Source organism: Eutrema salsugineum, unplaced genomic scaffold (genome assembly GCF_000478725.1).
Source record: "Eutrema salsugineum unplaced genomic scaffold, Eutsalg1_0 scaffold_1, whole genome shotgun sequence".
NCBI lineage: Eukaryota > Viridiplantae > Streptophyta > Magnoliopsida > Brassicales > Brassicaceae > Eutrema > Eutrema salsugineum.
In genome coordinates this window covers 1525233-1547693 of record NW_006256909.1, presented here as the reverse complement: position 1 = coordinate 1547693, position 22461 = coordinate 1525233, and the positions used below count along the sequence as shown (strand labels likewise).

Here is a 22461-nt window from a genome sequence, read left to right as displayed (position 1 = left end):
ACTGGCAAAGTCGATCAATCTACTCGGAGGTCCACACAGAAACGCAGCGTTTCGTTATCCAGACCAGGGGTAATACTGATATTTCATTTCAGTATCCTTTCCTTTCTAGTTTTTATCAATTAACGGAACATTTTGGTAAGAAAGAAGAAGACGTAAGTGGACAAGAAGAAGAAGAAGAAGAAGAAGAAGAAGAAGAAGAAGAAGAATGATGATGCAGAAATGGAGAAGATCGGGAGATTTTATAAGATTTGGACGTAAATCTCTGACTAATCTCCGATCAAAAGAGGACTCAGTGTCTCGTTCTGTTTCAGGTTTGATTTGCCGTTGGTCTCCAATTTTACATTTTTAATCCAATTCTACTGGAAAAAGATTGAGAGATGGAAAAATTGAAGCTTGACTTAGATTTGGATAGGATATTTTGCATTTTGAATTCGTATTCTCATTGGTTGACTTGTGGGTTTAGGCTTTGTGAATTGCTGCGAATCAAAAGGCAAGCTTTTTGAGCCAAATGCTGGGAATCATAACACAGAGCTTGATCATCGATGTCCTGGTAGAAATTTGGGGATTATGCAGCAGTATAAATGTTTTGGGTCATCATCAGCTTCACAAATTCAGAGAAACCCTTTGTTTTCTTCGTTGGATTCGAACGATGTAAGCTACTTCAAGGAGATTTTAGGTGAAAAAAACGTGATTGAAGATGAGGAGAGGCTTGAGACTGCAAATACAGATTGGATGCACAAGTACAAAGGATCTAGTAAGCTGATGCTCTTGCCAAAGAACACAGAAGAGGTTCTTAGTACATATAACTTACCATTACTCTGTTGGGATCGTGATGAACATTTCTGTTAAACGTAGATTATCTTTCGTTGCAGGTGTCTCAGGTACTTAATTACTGTGATTCGAGGCGTTTAGCTGTTGTTCCTCAAGGAGGAAACACCGGTCTTGTTGGTGGAAGTGTGCCTGTCTTTGATGAGGTTCTACACTTTTGTTTTGTTTTTCTCTACTGATGTTGATTGGTGATGATCAAAATGTTGGATAAGTATTTTATAGCTAGCAAAGAAATTTTTCTAGAGATACCGCAGAAGTGAAATCGGAACGAAAAAGAAAGACTTTTGCAATCATAAACGTGAAAAATTTGGGGCATCTTTGTAGGTGATCATCAATGTTGGCTTGATGAATAAAGTCTTGGCCTTTGATGAGGTAATTGGCAATCTTATATTCAGAACAACTGCTGCTCCTCTTTTCTGTCTTAGTTAGATAAAACTGTGTGCGAGCTGTTCAATGGAGATTACAACTTTTTATTTATTACTGAGGCAGATTCTATCGGATAAAACTAGAATAATGTAATTACATACTTGGTGATGATATGATGCTCTATCTTCAGGTTAGTGGCGTCTTGGTGTGTGAAGCAGGATGCATTTTGGAAAATCTGGCAAATTTCCTTGACACAAAAGGGTAATATAACCATCTCTTCTTACCTTATTTTCGTAACAATGAACTGAAAATTAATAGAAGAGTGTTTTATTATTACTAAACTAGCTCAATTTTTATATTTTATTTGGGTCATATATAGCAACACAAAATTTATGTTTCCTCAGTTTTGTTATGCCTCTGGACTTAGGTGCAAAAGGAAGCTGTCATATCGGCGGAAATGTATCAACTAATGCTGGTGGTTTGCGCCTTATCCGTTATGGCTCACTTCATGGAACCGTATTGGGTAATTCAGTCACAGTTCTTAGTCAGTTTCTATATATCCATCTGATATATTAGTCAGTTTCTATATATATATCTATCTGATATACACTTTGGCTTCATCTTATCATTTGTGTTTTCTTACATTCTCAGGTCTTGAAGCTGTCACAGCAAATGGCAATGTGCTTGACATGCTTGGGACTTTACGCAAAGATAATACTGGGTACGACTTAAAACATTTGTTTATCGGTAGGTATTATCATTGTGTTGTTCTTGTACAATGATTTCAGATATCACTTCCTTACCAAAAGATACTAAATCAACTTTATTTTTTCTCTTTACTGGGTGCGATAGGTAGTGAAGGATCACTTGGTATTGTAACCAAAGTCTCTATACTCACACAACCAAAGTTGGCTTCTGTAAATTTAGCCTTTATCGCATGCAAAGATTATCTCAGCTGCCAGGTTTAATATGATTTCTTATGTACTCTTTTAATTGGATTCTCTCTACTGGAGGAGGTGGCGCATGAACTATTGTCTCTCCTTATGTTTCATTTTTTTTTTCCAGAAAATTCTTGTTGAAGCAAAGAAAAATCTTGGAGAGATACTATCCGCTTTCGAGTTTCTTGATAACAACTCCATGGATTTGGTAAGCTTTCAGGAACTGTTTGCATTACCAGATACTTAATCGTGTGCAAACTATGATACCGTTTCGCTTTTAACTCATTTTCAAGGTACTGAACCACTTGGACGGTGTACGTAATCCGATTTCTTCTTCAGAGAACTTTTATATTCTGATCGAGACAACAGGGAGTGATGAAACTTCTGACAGGTAGAAAGAATTTGTCTGGACTCTATTTGAGTTCATTTTCAATAACAGTTAAAATATGGCTCTCTTCAAAGTATTCAGATCAGTTGAGAGAGTTTTGTCTGATTCATAAAAAAATGCAGGGAGAAACTCGAAGCTTTCTTGTTAAAATCACTGGAAAAGCGTTTAGTTTCTGATGGTGTAATCGCTCAAGATATAAACCAAGCATCCTCATTTTGGCGCATACGAGAGGTAAAAACACTTCTCATGATTTCCTCTGAGATATTTGGATGTTTCACTACGAAACGAATAATGTCATAATCTATTACTCTGCAGGGTATAACAGAGGCGTTACAGAAAGCAGGAGCCTTTTACAAGTATGACTTATCCTTACCGGTTGAAGAGATTTACAATATTGTCAACGATCTTCGAGGGAGACTAGGTAAGAAATATATATATCATTGCACTGTTTCATAGTTACTTTAAACCCGACAAAATTCAATGAAAACTGCAACCAAATATGCATATGCTTCAAATGATGCAGTTAGATATTTGGAAATATTAAAACTTCTGCTTTATCATCAGGTGACTTAGCAAATGTTATGGGATATGGTCATCTTGGAGATGGAAATCTGCATTTAAACATCTCAACCGTGGAATATAACGATAAGGTAGATACAAATATCGATATGAAACATTTCAAGATGTCTTAAATGGTTCATTGATTCACTATATATCTTGCAGATTTTAGGTTTAATAGAGCCTTATGTTTATGAGTGGACATCAAAGCACCGTGGAAGCATCAGCGCAGAACATGGATTAGGCGTAATGAAAGCTAATGAAATCTTGTATAGCAAATCACCAGAAACCGTGAGTTAACAAAATCAAACTACACATAGAGCTTTTCCGGGTCATTCTATTCTTTACCGGGATATAAGATTTGCAGGTTGCATTAATGGCTTCCATTAAAAAGTTGCTGGACCCTAAGGGAATTCTCAATCCATACAAAGTTCTTCCTCAGTCTTTCTTCTCTCCCTAAGGTAAAAAAGGATTATGCTTTATGATTACGCACCGAAATTATTGAAAGCATCTATCAATCTATGAATGCTCTCTTCCAACGTCAAAAGTGAAGAATTATCATCTTTAATTTGGAATCATTGACATTCTGTTTTAGATGAATGCAAGGTGGTGATGACATGATTCTTCAAAAAAAAAAAGAAAATTGGAATATGAGCAGCCAAGTTTGAGCAGTATGATTGATGCAAAGGAACAAAAAGCAAGCGTTGATTAGAAAGTTATTTAAACTCAAAAAGTGTATATGCTTCTTTGTTGTTGTCACCTTGTCTTAATATCTTATTATTGTGGATAAGAAAGAATAAAAAACCTATGGATCTTACTTGTATTAAAAGTCAAACTTTGCAGTGTATCTACACCAAAAACTCGAAAAGAGAAGAATCTATCATAATAGCATTTCTAAAGGATCTCACACAATATTTTTCTATTCTTGGCAATTTCGGTTATAGTTGATTTTCTCACAAAAGAGTTGGAATTTTTTACCTGATTTTGGTTTTTCATGTGTTAACTTTGTTCTTTAATGGATTTTAGAACCCAATTCGGTCCCAAAACGTTATCGAACCGGCTAAAACTGGAATGGAATAATAAACCGGAACAATACCGGTGCTCTCGAATTTAACAGAAATCCCATAAAATTTCACATTTTAGTTAAACACCCTAGTCAAGTTCTAACAAGTGCATTTTCTTTAGACCGAAGTTGGATTCAAATAGATACTTCATATTATAAGATCTGTATTACCATCGGCATAGCCCATGGGTTCTATGGAGAACTGTGTACAGCTGCTGTTTTAAGGCGAAGCCAATGCATATACAGCATACACCATCATGATTGTAATGACTAGTCAAATTTGATATAATTAAATGCTTGTATCAAGTTGCTTACACTAATCATATCCAAAATAATCACAAGCGCCAAAAGGACAATGAAAGCAGCATAAATATCAACAAAATCATAAGGGATCAACGAATAAGAATCCATCAAGGCATCAAGGATTAAATAGTATGAAGCAAATATAGATTAAAAGATAGTTAGAGATCAAATTTTACCGGATGATTCAATATGTATGGTTACAATAAATTTCACACTACTCGAAGACTTTTGGAAATGAAGGTTTACCACTGAAAATAGATTATGGAGTGTTTTTTCGACCCAAATAAAAAATTATGGAATGTTTTGTGATAATATTCCAAACTGATGTGATCGTGATCGTGATCGTGAGAGTTGCAAAAGCGTGTAAAGATTCGGTTCTCCAGCACAAGTGGAAAGTCGACTCGATAAAACGACGTCGGACTGATGACTGGACATAGATCCAACACTTTAAACACGCTACAAAGATGATAAGACACTATATAAAAAGCTCATGGATATGGCTAAGGAGACAAAACACACAATCTCCTTCCCTCTCTCTCTCTCTCTCTCTCTCTCTCTCTCACACTCACTGTAATTACTTTTAAGCACAAATGACAACTTCATCTGAACCAACTCGCAAGGTTGGTTAACTGCTTCTTTAACTGTATATAATAAGCTTTTTTGTTATAGCTATGGCTTGATCATCTCTCTCTCTTTGTTATTTTTTGATAGGGTCTGACAAAAATTGCCACCAACAGATTACAGAAAGAATTCATGGAGTGGCAGACTAATCCCCCTGCTGGTTTCAAGCACAGAGTCTCTGATAATCTCCAACGGTATATAGCTTATATATACCCATTTTCGTTCTTTCCTTCAAATATGGATAATCGATGATGTAATGTTCAAATTTTTGGTGTGATCAAAAGATGGATCATTGAAGTGAATGGAGCTTCAGGAACTCTTTATGCCAATGAAACTTACCAACTTCAAGTGGATTTTCCTGAGCATTATCCTATGGAAGCTCCACAGGTTCCTCCTCAAGCTTCTTTTATTGATACTTAATCGGTATCTAATCGCATCGACCCTAAACCGATGCTCTATATACAGGTTATCTTTCAGCATCCAGCTCCACTTCATCCGCATATTTACAGCAACGGTCACATTTGTTTGGGTAAGAAGATACTCACAAACACAATGATTCACTTGTGTTTCAGATTCTCTTTCCAAGTCCTATGTCAAGAGCTTCCTTGTGTATTTATGCTCATACAGATGTTCTGTATGATTCGTGGTCACCAGCAATGAGGCTAAGTTCAATCTGTCTCAGCATTCTCTCCATGCTCTCAAGCTCAGCCGTGAAGGTTTGTGTGTTTTGTGTATCCTTTACTTTCAGAGGCTTTCATAGCATAATATTCTAATGATATTTCTCCTATTATGTGAACCTTGCAGCAAAAGCCGAAAGATAATGACCATTACTTGAAAAACTGCAAAAATGGAAGATCTCCCAAAGAAACTAGGTGGAGGTTCCACGACGATAAAGTATAACATCTCTATGCATGTGTCCTTCAATATTGTAATTAGAAACCAATTGTATGATCTCCGGCCGAGTTCTTGACCTGTTGCTACTTCAAAAGCAAGAACATCTATCCAAAATTGTATTCTTAATACTTAATCCGATAATTAGTTCTTAACTTGTAACTTCTTACAAAAGCATCTTAGTATGGTCTTCAATTTTCTTAATAATATTAGTAGACATAACTTTTTCAAATTTTTTTTTGAGCTTGTAACATGTAAATTTTTTACGTAGATAGTTTAGTAAGCTAATTACATACACACATGTTACGATGGTTTACAAGATTAATAATCGTAACCTTAAGTTTATACACTTAATTTTTACAAATAAATCCATCACAATTCTTTGATATAACATCGTCATCGTCGGTAGAATAATATTTGAAGATTATGGACTAAAAAAAACTTTCCCTTTATATTAGTCACATGCTTACTCTCTCTCAATAGCATACAAAGCATTGTTCCTCAAAAATTCATTCAACCAAATACCGTACGGACACTCGGACAGAGAGGCAAAATTAAAGAATACAAGACCTTATGCGTGAGCAAGCAGAAGAAACTTCAAAGGCTCCTCATGAAACTCAATATCAGGCTCAGAATCAAGCAAGCAACTTTATGCAAATCCAGAATCAACATACTGTTCCATTTCCAATTCTAAGACTTAGTAGCCACTACAATCCAACACCATCAATACATAAACAACATTGCTCACAATCTGGGGAAAAAAGTTGTTTGTCTACTACCAATATGATCCAACAAAAACCAGAGCTAAGATAGATTGATCCAAGCCGCTTTCAAGAATTTTTACCTAAAGCTCACTCACTCCATAGACACTTTGGCTCCAACAGCCTTCAACTTCTCTATGATCTTCTCTGCTTCCTCCTTAGTGACTCCTTTCTTCAACAGTGTAGGCGCTTTCTCCACCAAATCCTTTGCTTCCTTCAACCCCAAATCCGTAACCGATCTCACTTCTTTAACCACCTTTATCTTCGTCGACGCTTCAAACCCTTGAAGCATCACATCGAACGCCGTCTTCGCTTCCGCCTTCTTCTCTTCCCCCTTCCCGGCGACGGCTGCTCCGGATTTACCGCCTCCAGATCCCGGAAATGCCATCCCTGGCATCATCGCCGCCATCACTGGCATCTCGCCGACATCCAGCTTCTGCCTAAGGATCTCCGTCAAGTCCATTGTTTCTAACAGCGTCAGATTCGAGAGCTCGTTCACGATTCTGGAGACATTCTCCGATTGCGTCGCCGGCGACGAGTACCTCCGAGATTGGATCGAGATCAATCTATCAGAAATTGGGCGTGTCTCGATGGGTTTCAAAGCTCGTGAGAAATGAGAGGAGATGATTCGTAGATTCCTCATAGTTTTTCCTCTCTATTGAAAGCAAGCTGGAGAATTCATGTCCAGAGCATCTGAATGAAAGCTGAAATGAAAAAAAAAGCATAAACCCTAACTAGCCGGAAATGAAATAAATGGGCCTTTATGGGCCGTCATAATTTAACATTGTTATTATTATTTTCATGGGTCTAAATAGTAAATACATAGGATATTAGAATGAGACTAAATGAAGCTATTGATACATCCGCGATTAACCAATAAGAAGCAAAATAATATTTCAACAACGAAGAGTGACCCATATCGGGTTAATCAGATTTTTTCTGTCCATGAGAAAGAAACTCAAAAATTTTATCCCGAGCCAAGCTACGTCCAAATTGCACAAAACCATCACACCGTCCAGTCTCTCTGTCTAGGTCAACCAAAGTTGAGCTCAAACTCTTTCTTTCCTTCTCCAACTCTGTCATGGCTAAGGGCACAGATTTTTTCTTAACGGCTAATTCTGCCGTTACTCTAATTGACCTTTCAACTGCTTCTAACCTAGCAACGAGTATACTAATTTTCTCGACATCTTTCAACGCAACCATCATCTCCCTCTCCATTGTAGTCATCGCTATCTTCTCTCGTTTCAATGTCTCAGTCGACTTTTTCCATTTAGAAGCAACGAATGTAGTGATCGGCTCTACAGGAACAGATCCAAAGATCCCAGCGACAAATTTGCTCAGAGACACAATAGCAATTACTGAAGCGAGTAACGCAGCTGCAACAACGACTCTTATTCCTCTTACACGTCTCAGCTTCTTGTCAATTTTCTTCATCGTTGTCTCTAGCTTGACCATCATATTGCCTAGATCTTGGTGACATGTCTGAATCTTCTTGAGAAAATCCCCTGAAATTACATCATATATGTAGTCTCTTTGATGCAAGGCAGTGAAATTTCTAAGATCCTGCGTCGTTTTTCTAAAACTAGGCTGTAATGATTCACCGTAGCTTTTCTTCTCTTCCTCAAAGTCACGCAAGGACTCGTCAAGTAACACGCATTCGTCATGTTGAATGTTCTCTAGGCAGTTTCTTAGACACTCGCAAAGCTCCGAGACTTTTTTGCTTGTGGTGAAGTATTCGTTGAGAAGAAGAAGCAACTCGGGATCTTTGCGAAAATCCGTTTGATGACACTCGATGAAAAGCTTCGAGACATCCTCGTCCATGTTGTCCATACAATCGCTGAGCTTGCTGAGATTTTCTTCCGACTTCGATTTCAACATCCTCATCCCGCCTCCGTTAATGTTGCGCATCGACGAGGAGCTTGAGGAGGCTCGTGATAGAAAAATCATGGAAGGATGAAGTGTGGAGATAAGTTGACGGAGACGACGACTTGAAAACCGCATTATTAGAGAATAAAAAATTTTTATGAGAAGAATGATTTGCAGAAAGTAATGATAAAGTAGTAGATTGATAAATTTATGAGACCATCGCTGATATATAAAGAGTAAAAGAGATATTTTTCCGTAAGTCTTTCCTTTTTTCATATTTTCCTTTTTTAGAAGTATTTCCTTTTTAGTCATTGTTTCATTTTTACTCTTTTTTTTTGGTTTTTTCCATTTTCTTTAATTTTTTCCATTAAACTAAGTTAAACATTTTTATTTGACTTTCAGTCCCGGCTCTTAAAAAAATGTTTATTTTCTAGTTGGCCGTTAGGCATTCAAATACTTTTGTTTCAGTTTTGACTTGTGTGTTCCAATTTTGAAAGCCAGCTTTAATTGATGGCTACTTAATACTTACTCCTGTAAGCTTTTGTGTGAGCAATACTATTTTTGATAACTTTTTTTAACCTGAAATTATTTAAAAATATTTCCTAATAAAATTCTGATAAACTTAACTCTCAAATTTATCTTATCACAAAGCAGAATAACACAACATAAAACTTCAAATGACATAATGTAAAACAACAAACAGCAAAGTAAAGCAAGTGTCACACATTTCTTCCCTCCCAAAATATATTTTTAATTATTTCTATATCCTCCTCAACATTAACGAATTCAAGAGTTAATCTTCCTGCAGTTCTTCCTGATTTCGCCACTCGAACCCGTCAAAGGAGAGATATTTCCCATCTTGATCATCGACTGCGCAAACTGCCTAAAGAATTCTCCTTGATCCTCTGCATACTTCTTTACAAGCTCTCTCGATTGATCGTTACTGCTGAACAGAACCTGGTCCGAATTCAACAAACCCATGTTCTGTACCAAGTTCCTGAAGTAGCTGTTGTCGAATCTCGCCGCGCTGACCATGTCCAGCTTCGAGAGAATCTGGTCTCCTCCGGATCTTGGACACCTTTGACGCAAGTTAGCAGCGAAAGATTGTTCCAGTGTCATGTCTGGACGGCCGTCTCCGTTCTGATTGTACAGCCTCTGTCTGAAACTCGTGCATCTCGAGAATCCGATGGTGTGACTTCCTGAGAAACAGTCAAGAAGTATGGTGTCTTGAGAAGCAAGTAAAGTAATATGATTCCTTTTAATAGATGAATTCCGTGCGTGTGAAGCAACTGTCATAGAGTGAAATGAATCTTACCGGAGAGAGCGACAAGGTCGGTGACATCGAGTCCTTGACGGTTAAACCTTGAGAGTATTGTCTGAAAAGTGTTGTTTGGTGCAGGGATGTTGTTGTTTGAACCACTCAAGCTTGCACTTCTTGAATCTCTTCTTCCCAAAGGAACCACCCAGCTTGGTCCACCAGACTAAACGAAAACCAAACTAAATCAGCTGGTTTCTCAATTTGAGTTCGAGAAAACAGAGATTATGCATGAGATCGACTTACAATAACAGTTGAGTCTCTAGCGGCTAGGGTTAGAACATCAGCGCAAGAGACAATTCCAGGGCACTCTTTCTCCAATTGAGCTTTAATCTGGTCAACTACCTCGAATCCACGAGCTGATTTGCTGTTAGGGTTCGAGCTTTTCTCACTCACTATCCCCCCACTGCTGTCTAGAAGCAGAGAGCCATCACAACCCTGCGTTTCACAATGAGCTTTATCACCAAGTAACTAACGTAATAAACAAAAAAAAAATAGATGGACGTAGAACAAAATAAGCAAACCTGAACGAAACAGTCGTGGAAATGAAGTCTCAGCAAGGAAGCAGCCATACGGGTCTCTCTAGCAACAGCTTTGGCTACAACTGATCTCACGATCTCCTCGGCTTGCGGGCATGACCGGGCGTAAAAGCCTGGGAAGAGTTTGCCTCCATAGCCCTTGTGGCAGAGACAGAGAGGGAGAAAACAAAGGAGAGAAAGAAGGAGAAAGCTAGTGATTCTTGCCATTACTTTCTAACGAGAAACAGAGGGAAGGAGAAGACTTTGTTGTGATGATGAGTGATATGAAAGAAGAGGAGAAGAAGAAGGTATTTATAGGACGAGGCTTTGAAGAGGAAACGGAGTTGGTATTAGATTAACTAGGATTAAAATAATAATCAAGTGAAATGCAAGTAAAGAGTATTAAAAAGAGACTAAAGCTATGAGTTGGTACCGAACATTGCATGCTAAGTTTGACAAATTAACCTTCTTTTTGGATTTAATTATTATAAAATTAATTTGACTCTTGAAACTTGGATGGGGGAATAGCAAATTAAGTTTTGAGTTTTTAATATATAGAAGTTGATCTTTCTCCATATTTTAACGACTCATAACAATGATATTAAGACGATTAATTTTCTTTTTACTAGAGTAAATAGTAGAAGTTTCTTCCTTCACCATATTTGTTGGTTTCGACTTCTTGATTAAGCCAGGACGCAATTTTCATTAAGCGCGCACTTAACAAACTACAATAAAAATTAGTTGTAGAATTCAAAATTAGTCTGAAAGCTTAATTACAAAAAGAACATAACGTGTCATTCCAATAGAGAAAAAATGTTAGTCACTAACATATACAGAAGCCATAATGATATGTCTTAAATATTTAATACTCAAGATCATAATCGTATGGCAGTCTTAATCCACTTAGTTCAAGTGAAATCGGGGGGAAATTTACTTGCTTTACCATATATACCTATTGGTTTGATTTCTTGATTAAGGCCAGAAAGCAATTTTCATTAAGCGCGCACGTAACAGATTACCATATAAATTAATTGTAGAATTCGAAATTAGTCTGAACTTCGATTAAAAAGCCTAATTACAAAAATAATGTAACGTGTCCATCGAATTTTTTTTTGTCAACACGTGTCCATCGATTAAACAATATAAAATGGTGGTCACTAACATAGAAGCCATAATGATATTTCTTAGATATATAATACTAAAGATCATAATCGCATGGAAGACTTAATCCACTTGCTTGAATCTAGAAATATTGATATTCTATTGTCTCTAATAAATTAAGAGATTGATTTTACTGCTCCGTTTTTTCTGTAGAAGTAAAAGAAAAAAATGAGGAAACCAAGTATGAACAGAATAATCCGATATTTTTTTTTACAAAGTGATCAATATAATGCCTAGATTTAACTAAGTTTAAAAGAAGAATTCAAAAGCTATAAATTATATTTACTTTTACAAAAATACTTTGGTTAGTTACCAATATCCTCTCCATAGAAAGTATGTTCGCAGAGACAATTTGACAAAGTCAAAGTCGTTTGTGTAGCGAGAAAGAGAAGAGAGTAGGAAGAGATTCTAACTACTCTCTTTTGACCAAAAAATTCTCTCAGTTTCAATCTTTGTTGACTTGTGAACATACTCTCGTGACCTTGTCCTTGTAACCAAAGCAAAAAAGGAAGCTTACATTTTTTTTTTTTTTGGCTTTATTAATCATAACATATGAATGTGCAGGTAAAAGCAATCTCAAGGTGAAGCTTTCAACTTTTTGACTCTTGACATTTTTCCCTCATTCTAGAAACTAAGCATGAAGATAAAAACAAAAAGTAAAACGAGGTAAAAAAGCAGCTCAACAGCATGCCAAACCGTTGATTGAAACGGAACCTTCTTGCGAGGCAATTAACAACTTATATCGCACCATATGTTCTTTCACTTGGTCTCTGTGTTGGTGCTTGCGTAGAAGAAGACGAGGAAGAGCGCTCCCATGAGACTTCATTGGCAAAAGCATTGTTTATCTCTTCAGTTCTTGAGTAGCTTTGTCCACTTCCACTCACCTGGTTACAAAGACCATAGCCATTAGATTACATAGAACTTGTCTCTTGAGAGATCTAAAGACCAACAGTGAGCTTTCTCCTTTGATTTCGTGTAAAGAAATCATTTGAGTTTTCTTGTAATACTTACAGTTTCTAGTAAGCCTGACAGAAGTGACATCCCTGGCAATGCATCAATCCCACGCTGTGCCCATATGAACATATCAGTGACTATAATATCAATTGCATGAGAGAAGAATTAGAGAATCAAGAATAGAGTAGAAGGATTGAAACTTACCACGCGTTCCACTCTTGTTTTGTAAATAAAGCCTCCACAGCAGAAAAGTGTTGATGCAACGAGGAATCTGATTGGAAGCAACAAAACCAGAACCAAGTGAGTTGAGCAGTTACATGGAAAATCACAAAATATTTTTGCCAGACAAATTTTGAGAGAGAGAGATTTCCGTACACGCAGGAAAAAACTCCGAATATAGCCCATCCTTTTGCTGATCCTCCTTCATCACCTTGGTTGTATTCTGAAAGGTGTCAAAGAGAGAAACAGAGAGCTCAATGGAAAGTTTCAGCTCTAAGGGAGGCCATGTCGATGGTGTACACTCACCGCAGAGTTTTGTGAGGGAAAACTGAACAGGGTCATAACCATCAACTGGGATGGTGACATTGACTTCATATGGGGTTCGACGAGATTTCTCACCTGTGAAATTTTTGGTAGAATAAACAAAAGTTACAGAGTTTGTAAAAGCAAAGATCAAAAGCACAATCCAAAAAAGCAAGATACCAGAAGTTATTACAATTCCAATCCAGTACTAAAGTTGAAGGCGATAGAGTTGTTGGATGATTCTCGGTCAACGAAGAACCAGCTATCTTAACGTTAAGACCATTCTCTGGGAACACCTTGATGATAGGTTTCCCTACCAATGTGGAGAGAGAAGCAATTGCAGTCATATAGAGAGTAAGATGAGTCTGCTCAGTCTTGAAGCTGCGAAATCAGGAACACTTCAGGTAGTAAATACAGAGCAAATCAAACATAAATAAACTAAGTTTCTTGATTGCATACCTAAACTCACGGTGAGGCTTCTCAAATCCAAACTGTGTCATCCCATTATAAATCTGCAGGTTAAAAAGTCCAAAACAGAATCCATTTTTAAAGTTTCTGTTTCGTATGGAAAAAGGAAGAAGAAGCTTTTATCAGAAATTTGGGTTTGTTAATTTTCTTACAATTTCCCATGAGCGAGGATGCAAACCGACCGTGAATCCCTTAAACACCCGCGGGCCAGGTTTCTCACACGGAATAGCCAACTCGACAGTAACTCTGGACCAGTGGAAAAGAGCAGGAACATACATCCCTTGTAATATATATCGATTTACCATGATTCTTGTATAATCAGAGATATGTAGTAGCAGACAGACCTGCAAGTTGAATCTTGGGTGACACTACAAATGCATCCAAGTCCACCTAATGTTAACAGCATTCCAAGAATTGATAAGGATTTTGAAGTTCAAACATTTGTAATGGAACCAAAAAAAAAGGCAGAAGCAGACACACCTTTACAGCGTCCATCACCACAGTTCCCACAAATAATATTGACCTGAACACAACATAGTAACCAATACTCAAAACTCAAAAGGAAGGAGCCTCTAAATTTTTTACAACAATACAACTCCTGAGTAGATATCCGACCTGTGCTGTACGTCCAAGTTTGTCATAACTCAGCTCACAGTTCGACAGGTCGCCATGGTAAAACCCCTACATGTATATCACATCATGAAACAAACACTAGCAAATGAATCCATGTTCAGAGGAAAATTACTGTTCTAATCAAAATGCAACAATTGGTCATGATATTCCAAAACTATGATGAGCAAAGAGGAGGCTCTTACTTGAACGAAATCGAAATGTCCAGAACCAGACACAAAGTAGCTTAACGGGTCAAATCGTCCAAAATCAACATATCCCTGCACACAACAAAGCCTTTTTTCATTCTATTCCTGAATCATCAGCGGAATTTAAGGTTGATGATATGGAATTTACCATCTGCCCTCTTGTTTCAACATCCTTGCAAAATCTAACCACCAAATCAAATTCCTATATCCATAAAAAAAAACCAATCAAACCCTAAGTCCTTTAGACAAACTCTCAAGAAAGAGGAAAAATCGACAACATTATGAATTGAGAATAGATATATAACCTTGCCATCATATTCAAATGGATGACCGATCCAGCTGCTCTGAACAAACCAAGTTAAAGAAAGCAGCTTTAAAACAGCCAGTGTAACAAAGCATACTCCTTTACTCTTTCATTACACAGATTTGATCCTAAACTTGTGTAACACAATAGTAAAAACAGTAGTCGAAAGAGGATACAAAATCGACAAGACGACTGGAATTGTCAAGAGCGTAGCAGTTGGAATCGGGGACGGGTACAGATGCAGCACCGTAAACTCCAAATACAAAAGCTAAGATTTCCAAAAAATATATATTTCCAATAGATCAAATGTCGGTAGGAGGCAAATAGTCACGAAAATGGGCAAATTCGCGACGAGCTTTTACCAGAGATGAAGAGATAATGAATGTCTCTTGATGGGCACTTCATAGTTAATACCTGCAACAATTTATGTGGGTCTTCGTCGTCTCCGAGTCGGATTTAGGATTGATTTACGCCGAACTTGGGTATCGCCGGCGGATTCCGATGCACGACGGATATCTGTTTCATAGTTGAACCCTCTAGATAAATCAGAAGGTCCCTCTCTCATACGATACGAGGGTGATTATCTAATCAATAAACGTTCCGGTACAAATTCGAAACCGAATACAACTGATCGTATCAGTCCAAGATTTGCCCAAATAGTAACACGTTCTGCTTGATTGAGATCAACAAGAATCTTACTTAATCTACTGAAGAGGACAAAGATGTGGAAAGTAAAAAATAAAAGAAAAAAATTGTGGAAATTTTCGGATATCAAACGACCAAAGAGTAATCAGAAGAGTGAACCACTGAATGTGACAATAAAAAAAATATAAGAATACAAAATACAAACCAATGTAGACCACCGTTGGAGTGGTATGGTATGGGGTTCTAATTGTGTTTTTGCAGTAAAATTAATGTTTTAATGCATTAAATTCTTTGAACCGTTTCTTGTTTTAGAGTTTTTAGAAACCTAACTGAACCCCATATGTGGCATTATTTGATTGGTTGAGCATTTTTATTTTATTTTTTTTTGTTTTTTTTATTCAAACCCTTTTTTTCAAGTGGAGTGTTTCAGACCCCTAAACTATGATTAAAATTCAAATTATGATTTAATTTTCTGTATTCTATGTTTAAATTTTAAATTAATGAAATAATTTGTATTAATAAATTGTTTGTATTTGAAACAAAAATAATTTTTTTAAGAGTCTTTCATTAGATACTACTATTTACTATTGGACACTAAAAAAATAAAAAAATCTATAAAAAATTCTAAAACAATAACGTGCACAAAAAACTATTAAAAATTATATTAAATCTGTTAAGTAGAGACCATGGTTGGAGATGCTGTAAAGAGATATAATCAGAAGCCTCTCACAAACACACGTCGTTTGAGAGCCGTGACATGAACTCAGAAATTTCCTAAAATGGAAAGAAACTGAAAATTTCAACAACTAAATATATACAACTGTTAGAGATGATTTTCCTTGATATTTTTCATTCTCTAACAAAGTATTGAATTAAGCTTGAGGAAGGTAATAAAGCATCTCTTCCCACATCATCTCCCTAATCACACCTTCTTCCATGTTCTCATCTATATCAAGACAAACCGGAACATTTTCCGGCTGATTACATCCCGGTTCCAACAACCCGGCCATGTACGGATGTGAAAGCGCATCGCTAACCGAGATTCTCTTGGTTGGATCAAACACAAGCATCTTCTTCAACAAATCTATAGCCAGAGGATTTGCTTGAGGGTAAATCTGAGAAAAGTGAACACCCTTTGAGAAAGGAAGAGACTTTATAAACCTCTGAGCTTTCCGGTTATCAATGAACCGAAGATCCGATTCTTGTTGGCTACCAACAACATTTATGATTAGCTTTAGCTGGTTGAGACATTCCGTTCCCGGGAAAATCGGTTTTCTTCCAAGAATCTCTGCGAATATGCATCCTACCGACCAAACATCAATGGATGTTCCGTAGTTGTCACAACAGAGAAGAAGCTCTGGTGCTCGATACCAACGTGTGACCACATACTCTGTCATAAACTGTTCATTGCCTCTGCTGGTTCTCGCAAGCCCGAAATCACAAATCTTTAGATCACAATTAGCATTCACCAGGAGATTCCCTGGCTTCAAATCGCGGTGAAGGATATTTGCTGAGTGAAGATACTTCAATCCTCTTAGCAACTACAATCCAAAAAACACAAATGTATAAGAAGAACCAAAGCTTTAACAAAAGACTGAAAATTGCATCGAACCAAAAAGTACCTGAAACAAGAAGTACTTGCAGTGATCATCGGAAAGAGACTGAGAGGATTTGATGATCTGATTCAAATCAGAATCCATAAGCTCATAGACGAGATAAACCTCTTTGAAGCTGTTCCTATGAGGAGGCAACATCACATCTTTAAGGGCGATGACGTTCTCGTGTCTCACATGCCTGAGAAGCCTAAGCTCTCTCAATGTTCTCAAGGCATCGATGCGATTCTCGAAGACATTGTGGATCTTCTTGATGGCAACTCTCTCATTGGTCTCTCTGTTGATTGAAGAACAGACCACACCATAAGCTCCTCTGCCAATTGGCTTAATCGGAACATACTTGGTGTCGATCTCGAATATGGTTTGCCAGATCGTGTAATAATGTTTCCCTTCTTGTCTAATCCCATTTGGAGGCTCAGCTACCATCGCCATTCTTCGTCTTCTTCCTCGTTGCGAAACCACCTAAAAACCAGAGACAGAACAAAACTTAAACTTTCTGTTTTGCAAAAGAAACGGAGAAATTGTGCGATTACAGCCACCAAATCCGATTCTTAATTCTACAGAATTCGAAAAGTTTTTTTTTATAGGAATAATATTGGGGGAAATTACCGAAATTATGCTTGCTTCCCGACAGTAAATGGGACCTTTTTGCTCGCTTACGTTATTCCTCTCGAAAAAGAAAAATCAAACCAGAAAATCTTCGACTTTTTTGTTTTTCTTCTTCTTCCTTTACTTAGCTATCAATCTTACTACTCCCAAAGCAAAAGCGAAGAAAAAAAAAAAGTAAAAATGTGATCTTTTACAAGTCAGCATCAAACTCTCAAACGAATTAGTAACATTAGATCGAAATCAAAGTAAATACAAAAGTCTCAGGATCTTCAATTCGTCATACACAAGCAATTACAGAAGCTGAGTGCGATGTCGTGTGTATCAGAGGAAGAAGACGAGATGTAAAATGCGATCTGGAGTCACATGGGTTCTGCTTTGTCGTTATCCAGAGATTATGGATCAGATACATACATAAATGCTGAAGATATGGAGAGAAGAATCGTGAGACCCATACCAGAAATTTTATAAGGGCGAAGAAGACGAGCCTAGACGTAGTTGACCTATATAAATCTTCTTTCCCTTTTCGGTAAACATGAACAAATTATTTTAGCAAGTCTCCTAATTGCTTGCTGCTCTAGTATACTAGCCATAAATCGATTTTTAAGAGAAGATTAATTAACAATCAGTAATTTATTAATTAGCACGCAAAAGAAAGACCATACTATAACACACGTAGATGCATGTAAGGTACACGTGGATGACGTCGAGTAGCGGCAAACTCTTGATAGGGCCCACTTTGGCAGAAATTTCCACTAAACCATGAAAGTGAATTGAGGGTCAATCAGCGCGTGAATTACAATCTCTCCAGTAAACATCTCTTCTTGACAGATTAAAGATGAGTTTTAAAAACAATGATGATATCTCTCTAATCTGAGATGAATGAGAGGAAATCGTGACTAATGGCATCGTATGATGAAATTAACTATACACCGAGCACTCTACAAAAAGATATCATCATTTTCCTTAATATGTACATCATTCGTTAGATTTATGTAAATTTCGTGGAGGTCGGACAAGAGCATATCCATTTTGTAGTAACTACTAGTAACTAGTAGTATGCATAATGCATGCACATGAAAACTACAATTTGATGTACATGTATTTATCAGAAAGTGTAATATACACAGAGAAAGAACAAAACTGTCTTTCTTGTCAATTTTCTTTAATAATATAAACAAGAAAATGATTTTACAATAAGATTGGCATTGATGAGTTAGACCTTGGATACAAAAAGAAAAAAAAAACATTATCAATCCACCATTAATCCTTTAGCACTTCAAGGGGCTTTCCCTCCATATCTCCTCACTCACCAGTAGTTGAACTGTAATAAAGGACAAGAAGCAAAATTAAAGACCAGCTAAAAAGCATTGACAAAACTCGATGGCTTGTGTCTCAAGTCTGGACTTAAATCAAGTTTCAAGAGTCTAACTAAAATTAAAAGACTTACGATCTTCTTCTTCTTCTTCTTTTTCTCGATGTATGCCACGAGCTCCTCCTGACGACTAAGAGAATCATTCAAAGCCTGCATCGAGAACAAAGTAGCTTTAAGAAGATTCAAGGGAGGAAGTTTAGTGAGTATATTGATGATAACGATTTCAGAGTATGTACCTTCTTGGTTGCCGCAAGCTCTTGCTCCAATACATTGGACCGGCTAATGGCAGCATTAAGCATCTCTTCCTTTTCCGGAGGCATAGTTGTTGGCTGAGCGCTCAACACGGTCACCTTCTGCTCCAACTCAGCCATTCTTTTCATTATGGCCATGAAATCTTCCCCTGAGATTGCGGGCGTCATTTTCTCTGACTGCATCGCACTCTTGTTCATTGACGCATCGTCGCAGTACACGGGGCTTGAGTATAAGGTTGACTCGGTTAGTTTCCTTGGGACGTTTTTAGTCACTCTAATCATGGTTACAACACCCATCACAAGAGCCATGACACCGGTGAAAATGGGAGATCTCCCTCCATCGGTGGTAGCGTTGTTGCACGCCTCTTGAATGGCATACACTTCTTCTGCTCAGAAGAAGACATGAAGAGTTAAGGTCATATGTCATAGCATTGTAAGAAAATGGATGCAAAAGAATCATCTTACTCTTCGAGAGTGAAAATTTGTGAGCTTCTGGCATGTTCCAGGCTGGGTGAGCAACTGGGGCCTGAGTTAGGAGAAAGGAATGAAGAGAATATGAAATCAGGTGCACGTACGTTAGTTAGTTTACTGAACAACACTTGATCTCAAAGAATTTATAGGTTGCTCATTCTTACAATTTCACAGGGAGAGAGCTGTGATGAAGCTTTTTCCTCTTCAGGAGCCGGCTCCGTTGTAGGTTCATTTCCCTGGAAGATCAATGAATATAAGTTTATCTACCACAGGAAGGAGTGATGAAGATTCAGGGAAAAGATACTATTCAAGCATATATGTAAGCTCAAAGTCCGCAAGACCTCAGAGATGGTCTTCTGTGCACAGTTTTCGGCTTGGGATCTCTTTGAGCATTTGTGATCACCATTGTTAACCCTCTGAAAGTAAAATGCAAAATCAGGATCTTTTCCAAGCAGATATTTCACATAAATGTTGCTGCCGCTTTAGAAGTAGAAAGAACTTATCCGAAGAAAGAAGAAGAGTAATTTCACCTTCATAATCTCTGGATTGTTCCATGGCCCTTTGTCAGAGCGCATACAGCCCCCATTGTCAGCACAGGTACAAGAACCTCCAAGAAACTCAGGGAGTTCACTGATACAAATTGAGATGACAAATTTAGTCATTCAATAGCATGTTCGGTAGCATAGATTAACTTGTCTGAATATCCAGAGACTCACCTTTCATCAATTATCTCAAGCAACTTGCTTTGGTACTTGTTGCCAAGAACCTGGTATTAAAATATACAGCTAATTACTTAAACTATCTTCATTCGAAAAAAATAAGCAGACTCAATAGGAAAAGGTTTGAATACTTGCATGGATTTTTGCTGTAGTCTTTGGGTCAAGGAAGGACTTAACCGTGTTCCACAACATTCTGAATCCTGAGCCAGCATTGATGATAAACATCCTGTTCAAGGTCTGAGCCAAAGACGTTAAAAATTATAAATTTCTAGCTCGTAGACAACAAAAAAAAAAGGTTGCAAGATGGACGATAATCAAAGCATTAAAATATAAATCTCACCTCGGGATAGTTGTCACCGTCCACCTTTTGAAGACGCGTGATCAAGTCCCTAGCAGCTTTGTTGAAGTTTTTGAGTCCCTGTTATACCCAGAAGAAGACCATGAGAGATTCTATGAGCTATGTTATACAATGGCTATAGGTTAGTGTTGATTTCGTGACATACCACTCCTTGGACATCAAGAATAGTTGTGCTTTGATCAACGTGCTTCTTTGCTGCGATGGAGCATGCTGGGAACTTAACGTTGAAGGTCCTTTCAAACTCCATGACATGGTAGTTGACATACCTATCCATGGTAGTGACTTGCATCAACTTGGTAGAGTCTACTTGACCTAGCCTCTCAATGTACACAGGTCGTCCTTCCTTGTCAACTCCGTGGTGTCCTTGAGGGTAGTATTTCAACACTTCGTCAATTTCCTTGAATTCAAACTCCTTTGATATACAAAAAAAAAAATCAAGTGTTAGTGAGGAGACCAATATTTCACAATCTTCCATAGGCTTCAAAGCTCCTTGAATACCTCCATGACGGTGTCAGCACCAAACTCCTTCCTCCAACGAAGCATTTCGGTCCACATTTGTTTGGTTTTCTCAAGATCGAATTTTCTGGCTTTCAAAAACCGAAGCATCATATGGTAGTCATCGTGTTTCTCGGGGAGTAGTTCGTCGAGGATAAGCGCCTGGCGGAAGGCATCAACAGCTTTCAACTCCTCGGCGTCATGCACGTCTTCGATCTCTTCCACAGACATGACTTTGCTACTTCTCCTTCTCTTGGTCATTGAGTACCTCAGATTCTTAGAGGAGCTCCTCCTCTTAAAAGAGCCCATCCTTGGTTTCTCTCTTGCATCTACACAACCACCATCAAGAACAAGAAGATTGCAACAAAAAGACAAAAAGTCATCATCTGATTAAACATCTCCGACAGAGATCAATGAACTAAAAATTAAGACTTTGTCTTTTTTTTGTTTACCTTGGATCAAAGACATGATTTTGCCAGATAGATGGAATAGGCAGAAAAGGGCACGAGGGAGGAGCACTCAACGAGAGTGTCTTTATTAATTAACCAATGCCCTTTGCCAATATTCCTGCAAAATCCCCAAATTACAAATCAAAATCCAAAAGAGAATCTAATTCAATTCAGCTCAATAATTGAAGAGAATCTAATCCCAAAATCAATGGCCCTATCCTAAGTCCTAAACCCATTCCCCATATAATCGCACAGACGCAGAAGGATTCATCGCGACGGAGAACAGGGAGGAAAGAAACAAGAGAGAGAGAGAGAGAGAAACAGATAATTTTACCTCTGCAAAGAGGGAATGAGAGGATGGAGAAAGATAAAAAGGAGAGTGAAATTGGTCCGAAAATCTCTCGTAATCGTCCCTTTGGATTCTCGGCTCCATTAACGTCGACCTCATATTCTCCCTCTGGTTTTCTCTTTCCCCAACCATTGATTCTCCTTCCATTACTCTCTTCTTCTTTTTTTGGTCTCTGTTTTTTTTTGTTGCTGTTGTTGTTATGTTTCTAGTTAAGGAACTTAACATTTAGACCAAACAAAATTGTTGTGCTTTAGAAACAGAAGTAAGAGACATGACGAGGTAAGGATATTATCTCCTGTCTCGCGCACTTTGTGTACACCACGCGCTTTAGACTGACACGTGTTAACTTGTATTGAGAAATAACACTGATTTTTTTTTTTTCATTTTCATTTTCATTTTTTCGGGATTGCTTCTTTTCTCTCGATTTCGATACCACAAATTAGAAAAATTACCCGAATCCCCCAAATATTTCAATTCCTTGTTTTCT

General features: G+C 37.6%; 8 protein-coding genes across 9 annotated transcripts; 2 read left to right on the top strand and 6 right to left on the bottom strand.

The window, feature by feature from the left end:
- Positions 1-140: 140 nt before the first annotated feature.
- LOC18028481 (D-2-hydroxyglutarate dehydrogenase, mitochondrial) lies at positions 141-3918 on the top strand. The gene is made up of 16 exons (XM_006411943.2): positions 141-311; positions 464-789; positions 873-974; positions 1153-1200; positions 1385-1455; positions 1599-1717; positions 1846-1941; positions 2047-2156; positions 2260-2340; positions 2426-2523; positions 2643-2751; positions 2836-2941; positions 3085-3170; positions 3244-3369; positions 3446-3539; positions 3674-3918. Exons 1-15 carry the CDS (start codon positions 206-208, stop codon positions 3536-3538), a joined length of 1677 nt encoding a protein of 558 aa, XP_006412006.1. The 5' UTR covers positions 141-205; the 3' UTR covers position 3539; positions 3674-3918.
- Positions 3919-4953: 1035 nt separating this feature from the next.
- LOC18028479 (probable ubiquitin-conjugating enzyme E2 17) lies at positions 4954-6168 on the top strand. Its single transcript, XM_006411942.2, has 6 exons — positions 4954-5064; positions 5156-5259; positions 5350-5452; positions 5531-5594; positions 5693-5781; positions 5870-6168. Exons 1-6 carry the CDS (start codon positions 5035-5037, stop codon positions 5963-5965), a joined length of 486 nt encoding a protein of 161 aa, XP_006412005.1. The 5' UTR covers positions 4954-5034; the 3' UTR covers positions 5966-6168.
- A 384-nt stretch (positions 6169-6552) lies between these two features.
- LOC18028480 (50S ribosomal protein L7/L12) lies at positions 6553-7432 on the bottom strand. Its single transcript, XM_006411940.2, has one exon. The coding sequence runs from the start codon at positions 7358-7360 to the stop codon at positions 6812-6814; it is 549 nt and encodes a 182-aa protein (XP_006412003.1). The 5' UTR covers positions 7361-7432; the 3' UTR covers positions 6553-6811.
- Positions 7433-7641: 209 nt separating this feature from the next.
- LOC18028477 (UPF0496 protein At3g57100) lies at positions 7642-8718 on the bottom strand. Its single transcript, XM_006411939.1, has one exon. The coding sequence runs from the start codon at positions 8716-8718 to the stop codon at positions 7642-7644; it is 1077 nt and encodes a 358-aa protein (XP_006412002.1).
- Positions 8719-9202: 484 nt separating this feature from the next.
- LOC18028476 (peroxidase 49) lies at positions 9203-10702 on the bottom strand. Its single transcript, XM_006411938.2, has 4 exons — positions 10423-10702; positions 10145-10336; positions 9899-10064; positions 9203-9782 (listed from the first exon to the last, which is right to left on the bottom strand). Exons 1-4 carry the CDS (start codon positions 10642-10644, stop codon positions 9370-9372), a joined length of 993 nt encoding a protein of 330 aa, XP_006412001.1. The 5' UTR covers positions 10645-10702; the 3' UTR covers positions 9203-9369.
- Positions 10703-12095: 1393 nt separating this feature from the next.
- LOC18028475 lies at positions 12096-15326 on the bottom strand. Its single transcript, XM_006411937.2, has 16 exons — positions 15006-15326; positions 14820-14911; positions 14645-14683; positions 14488-14541; positions 14337-14411; positions 14137-14202; positions 14002-14044; positions 13866-13911; positions 13674-13767; positions 13513-13565; positions 13247-13434; positions 13057-13149; positions 12907-12973; positions 12736-12802; positions 12589-12642; positions 12096-12461 (listed from the first exon to the last, which is right to left on the bottom strand). Exons 1-16 carry the CDS (start codon positions 15046-15048, stop codon positions 12315-12317), a joined length of 1221 nt encoding a protein of 406 aa, XP_006412000.1. The 5' UTR covers positions 15049-15326; the 3' UTR covers positions 12096-12314.
- Positions 15327-15982: 656 nt separating this feature from the next.
- On the bottom strand, positions 15983-18006 carry LOC18028474 (mitogen-activated protein kinase 7). Of its 2 annotated transcripts, XM_024149335.1 has the most exons (4): positions 17794-18006; positions 17511-17650; positions 16911-17363; positions 15983-16829 (listed from the first exon to the last, which is right to left on the bottom strand). In XM_024149335.1, exons 3-4 carry the CDS (start codon positions 17331-17333, stop codon positions 16161-16163), a joined length of 1092 nt encoding a protein of 363 aa, XP_024005103.1. In that variant the 5' UTR covers positions 17334-17363; positions 17511-17650; positions 17794-18006; the 3' UTR covers positions 15983-16160. The 2 variants fall into 2 exon arrangements, with proteins under 2 accessions (XP_024005103.1, XP_006411999.1); XM_006411936.2 differs by having other exon boundaries at positions 17511-18006.
- Positions 18007-18607: 601 nt separating this feature from the next.
- On the bottom strand, positions 18608-22095 carry LOC18028473 (phosphatidylinositol/phosphatidylcholine transfer protein SFH12). The gene is made up of 14 exons (XM_006411935.2): positions 21960-22095; positions 21629-21743; positions 21180-21505; positions 20827-21093; positions 20664-20741; positions 20459-20560; positions 20321-20370; positions 20135-20234; positions 19946-20020; positions 19769-19840; positions 19599-19659; positions 19119-19519; positions 18958-19032; positions 18608-18831 (listed from the first exon to the last, which is right to left on the bottom strand). The coding sequence occupies exons 2-14, from the start codon at positions 21642-21644 to the stop codon at positions 18817-18819; spliced, it is 1638 nt and encodes a 545-aa protein (XP_006411998.1). The 5' UTR covers positions 21645-21743; positions 21960-22095; the 3' UTR covers positions 18608-18816.
- Between the last annotated feature and the right edge of the window lie 366 nt (positions 22096-22461).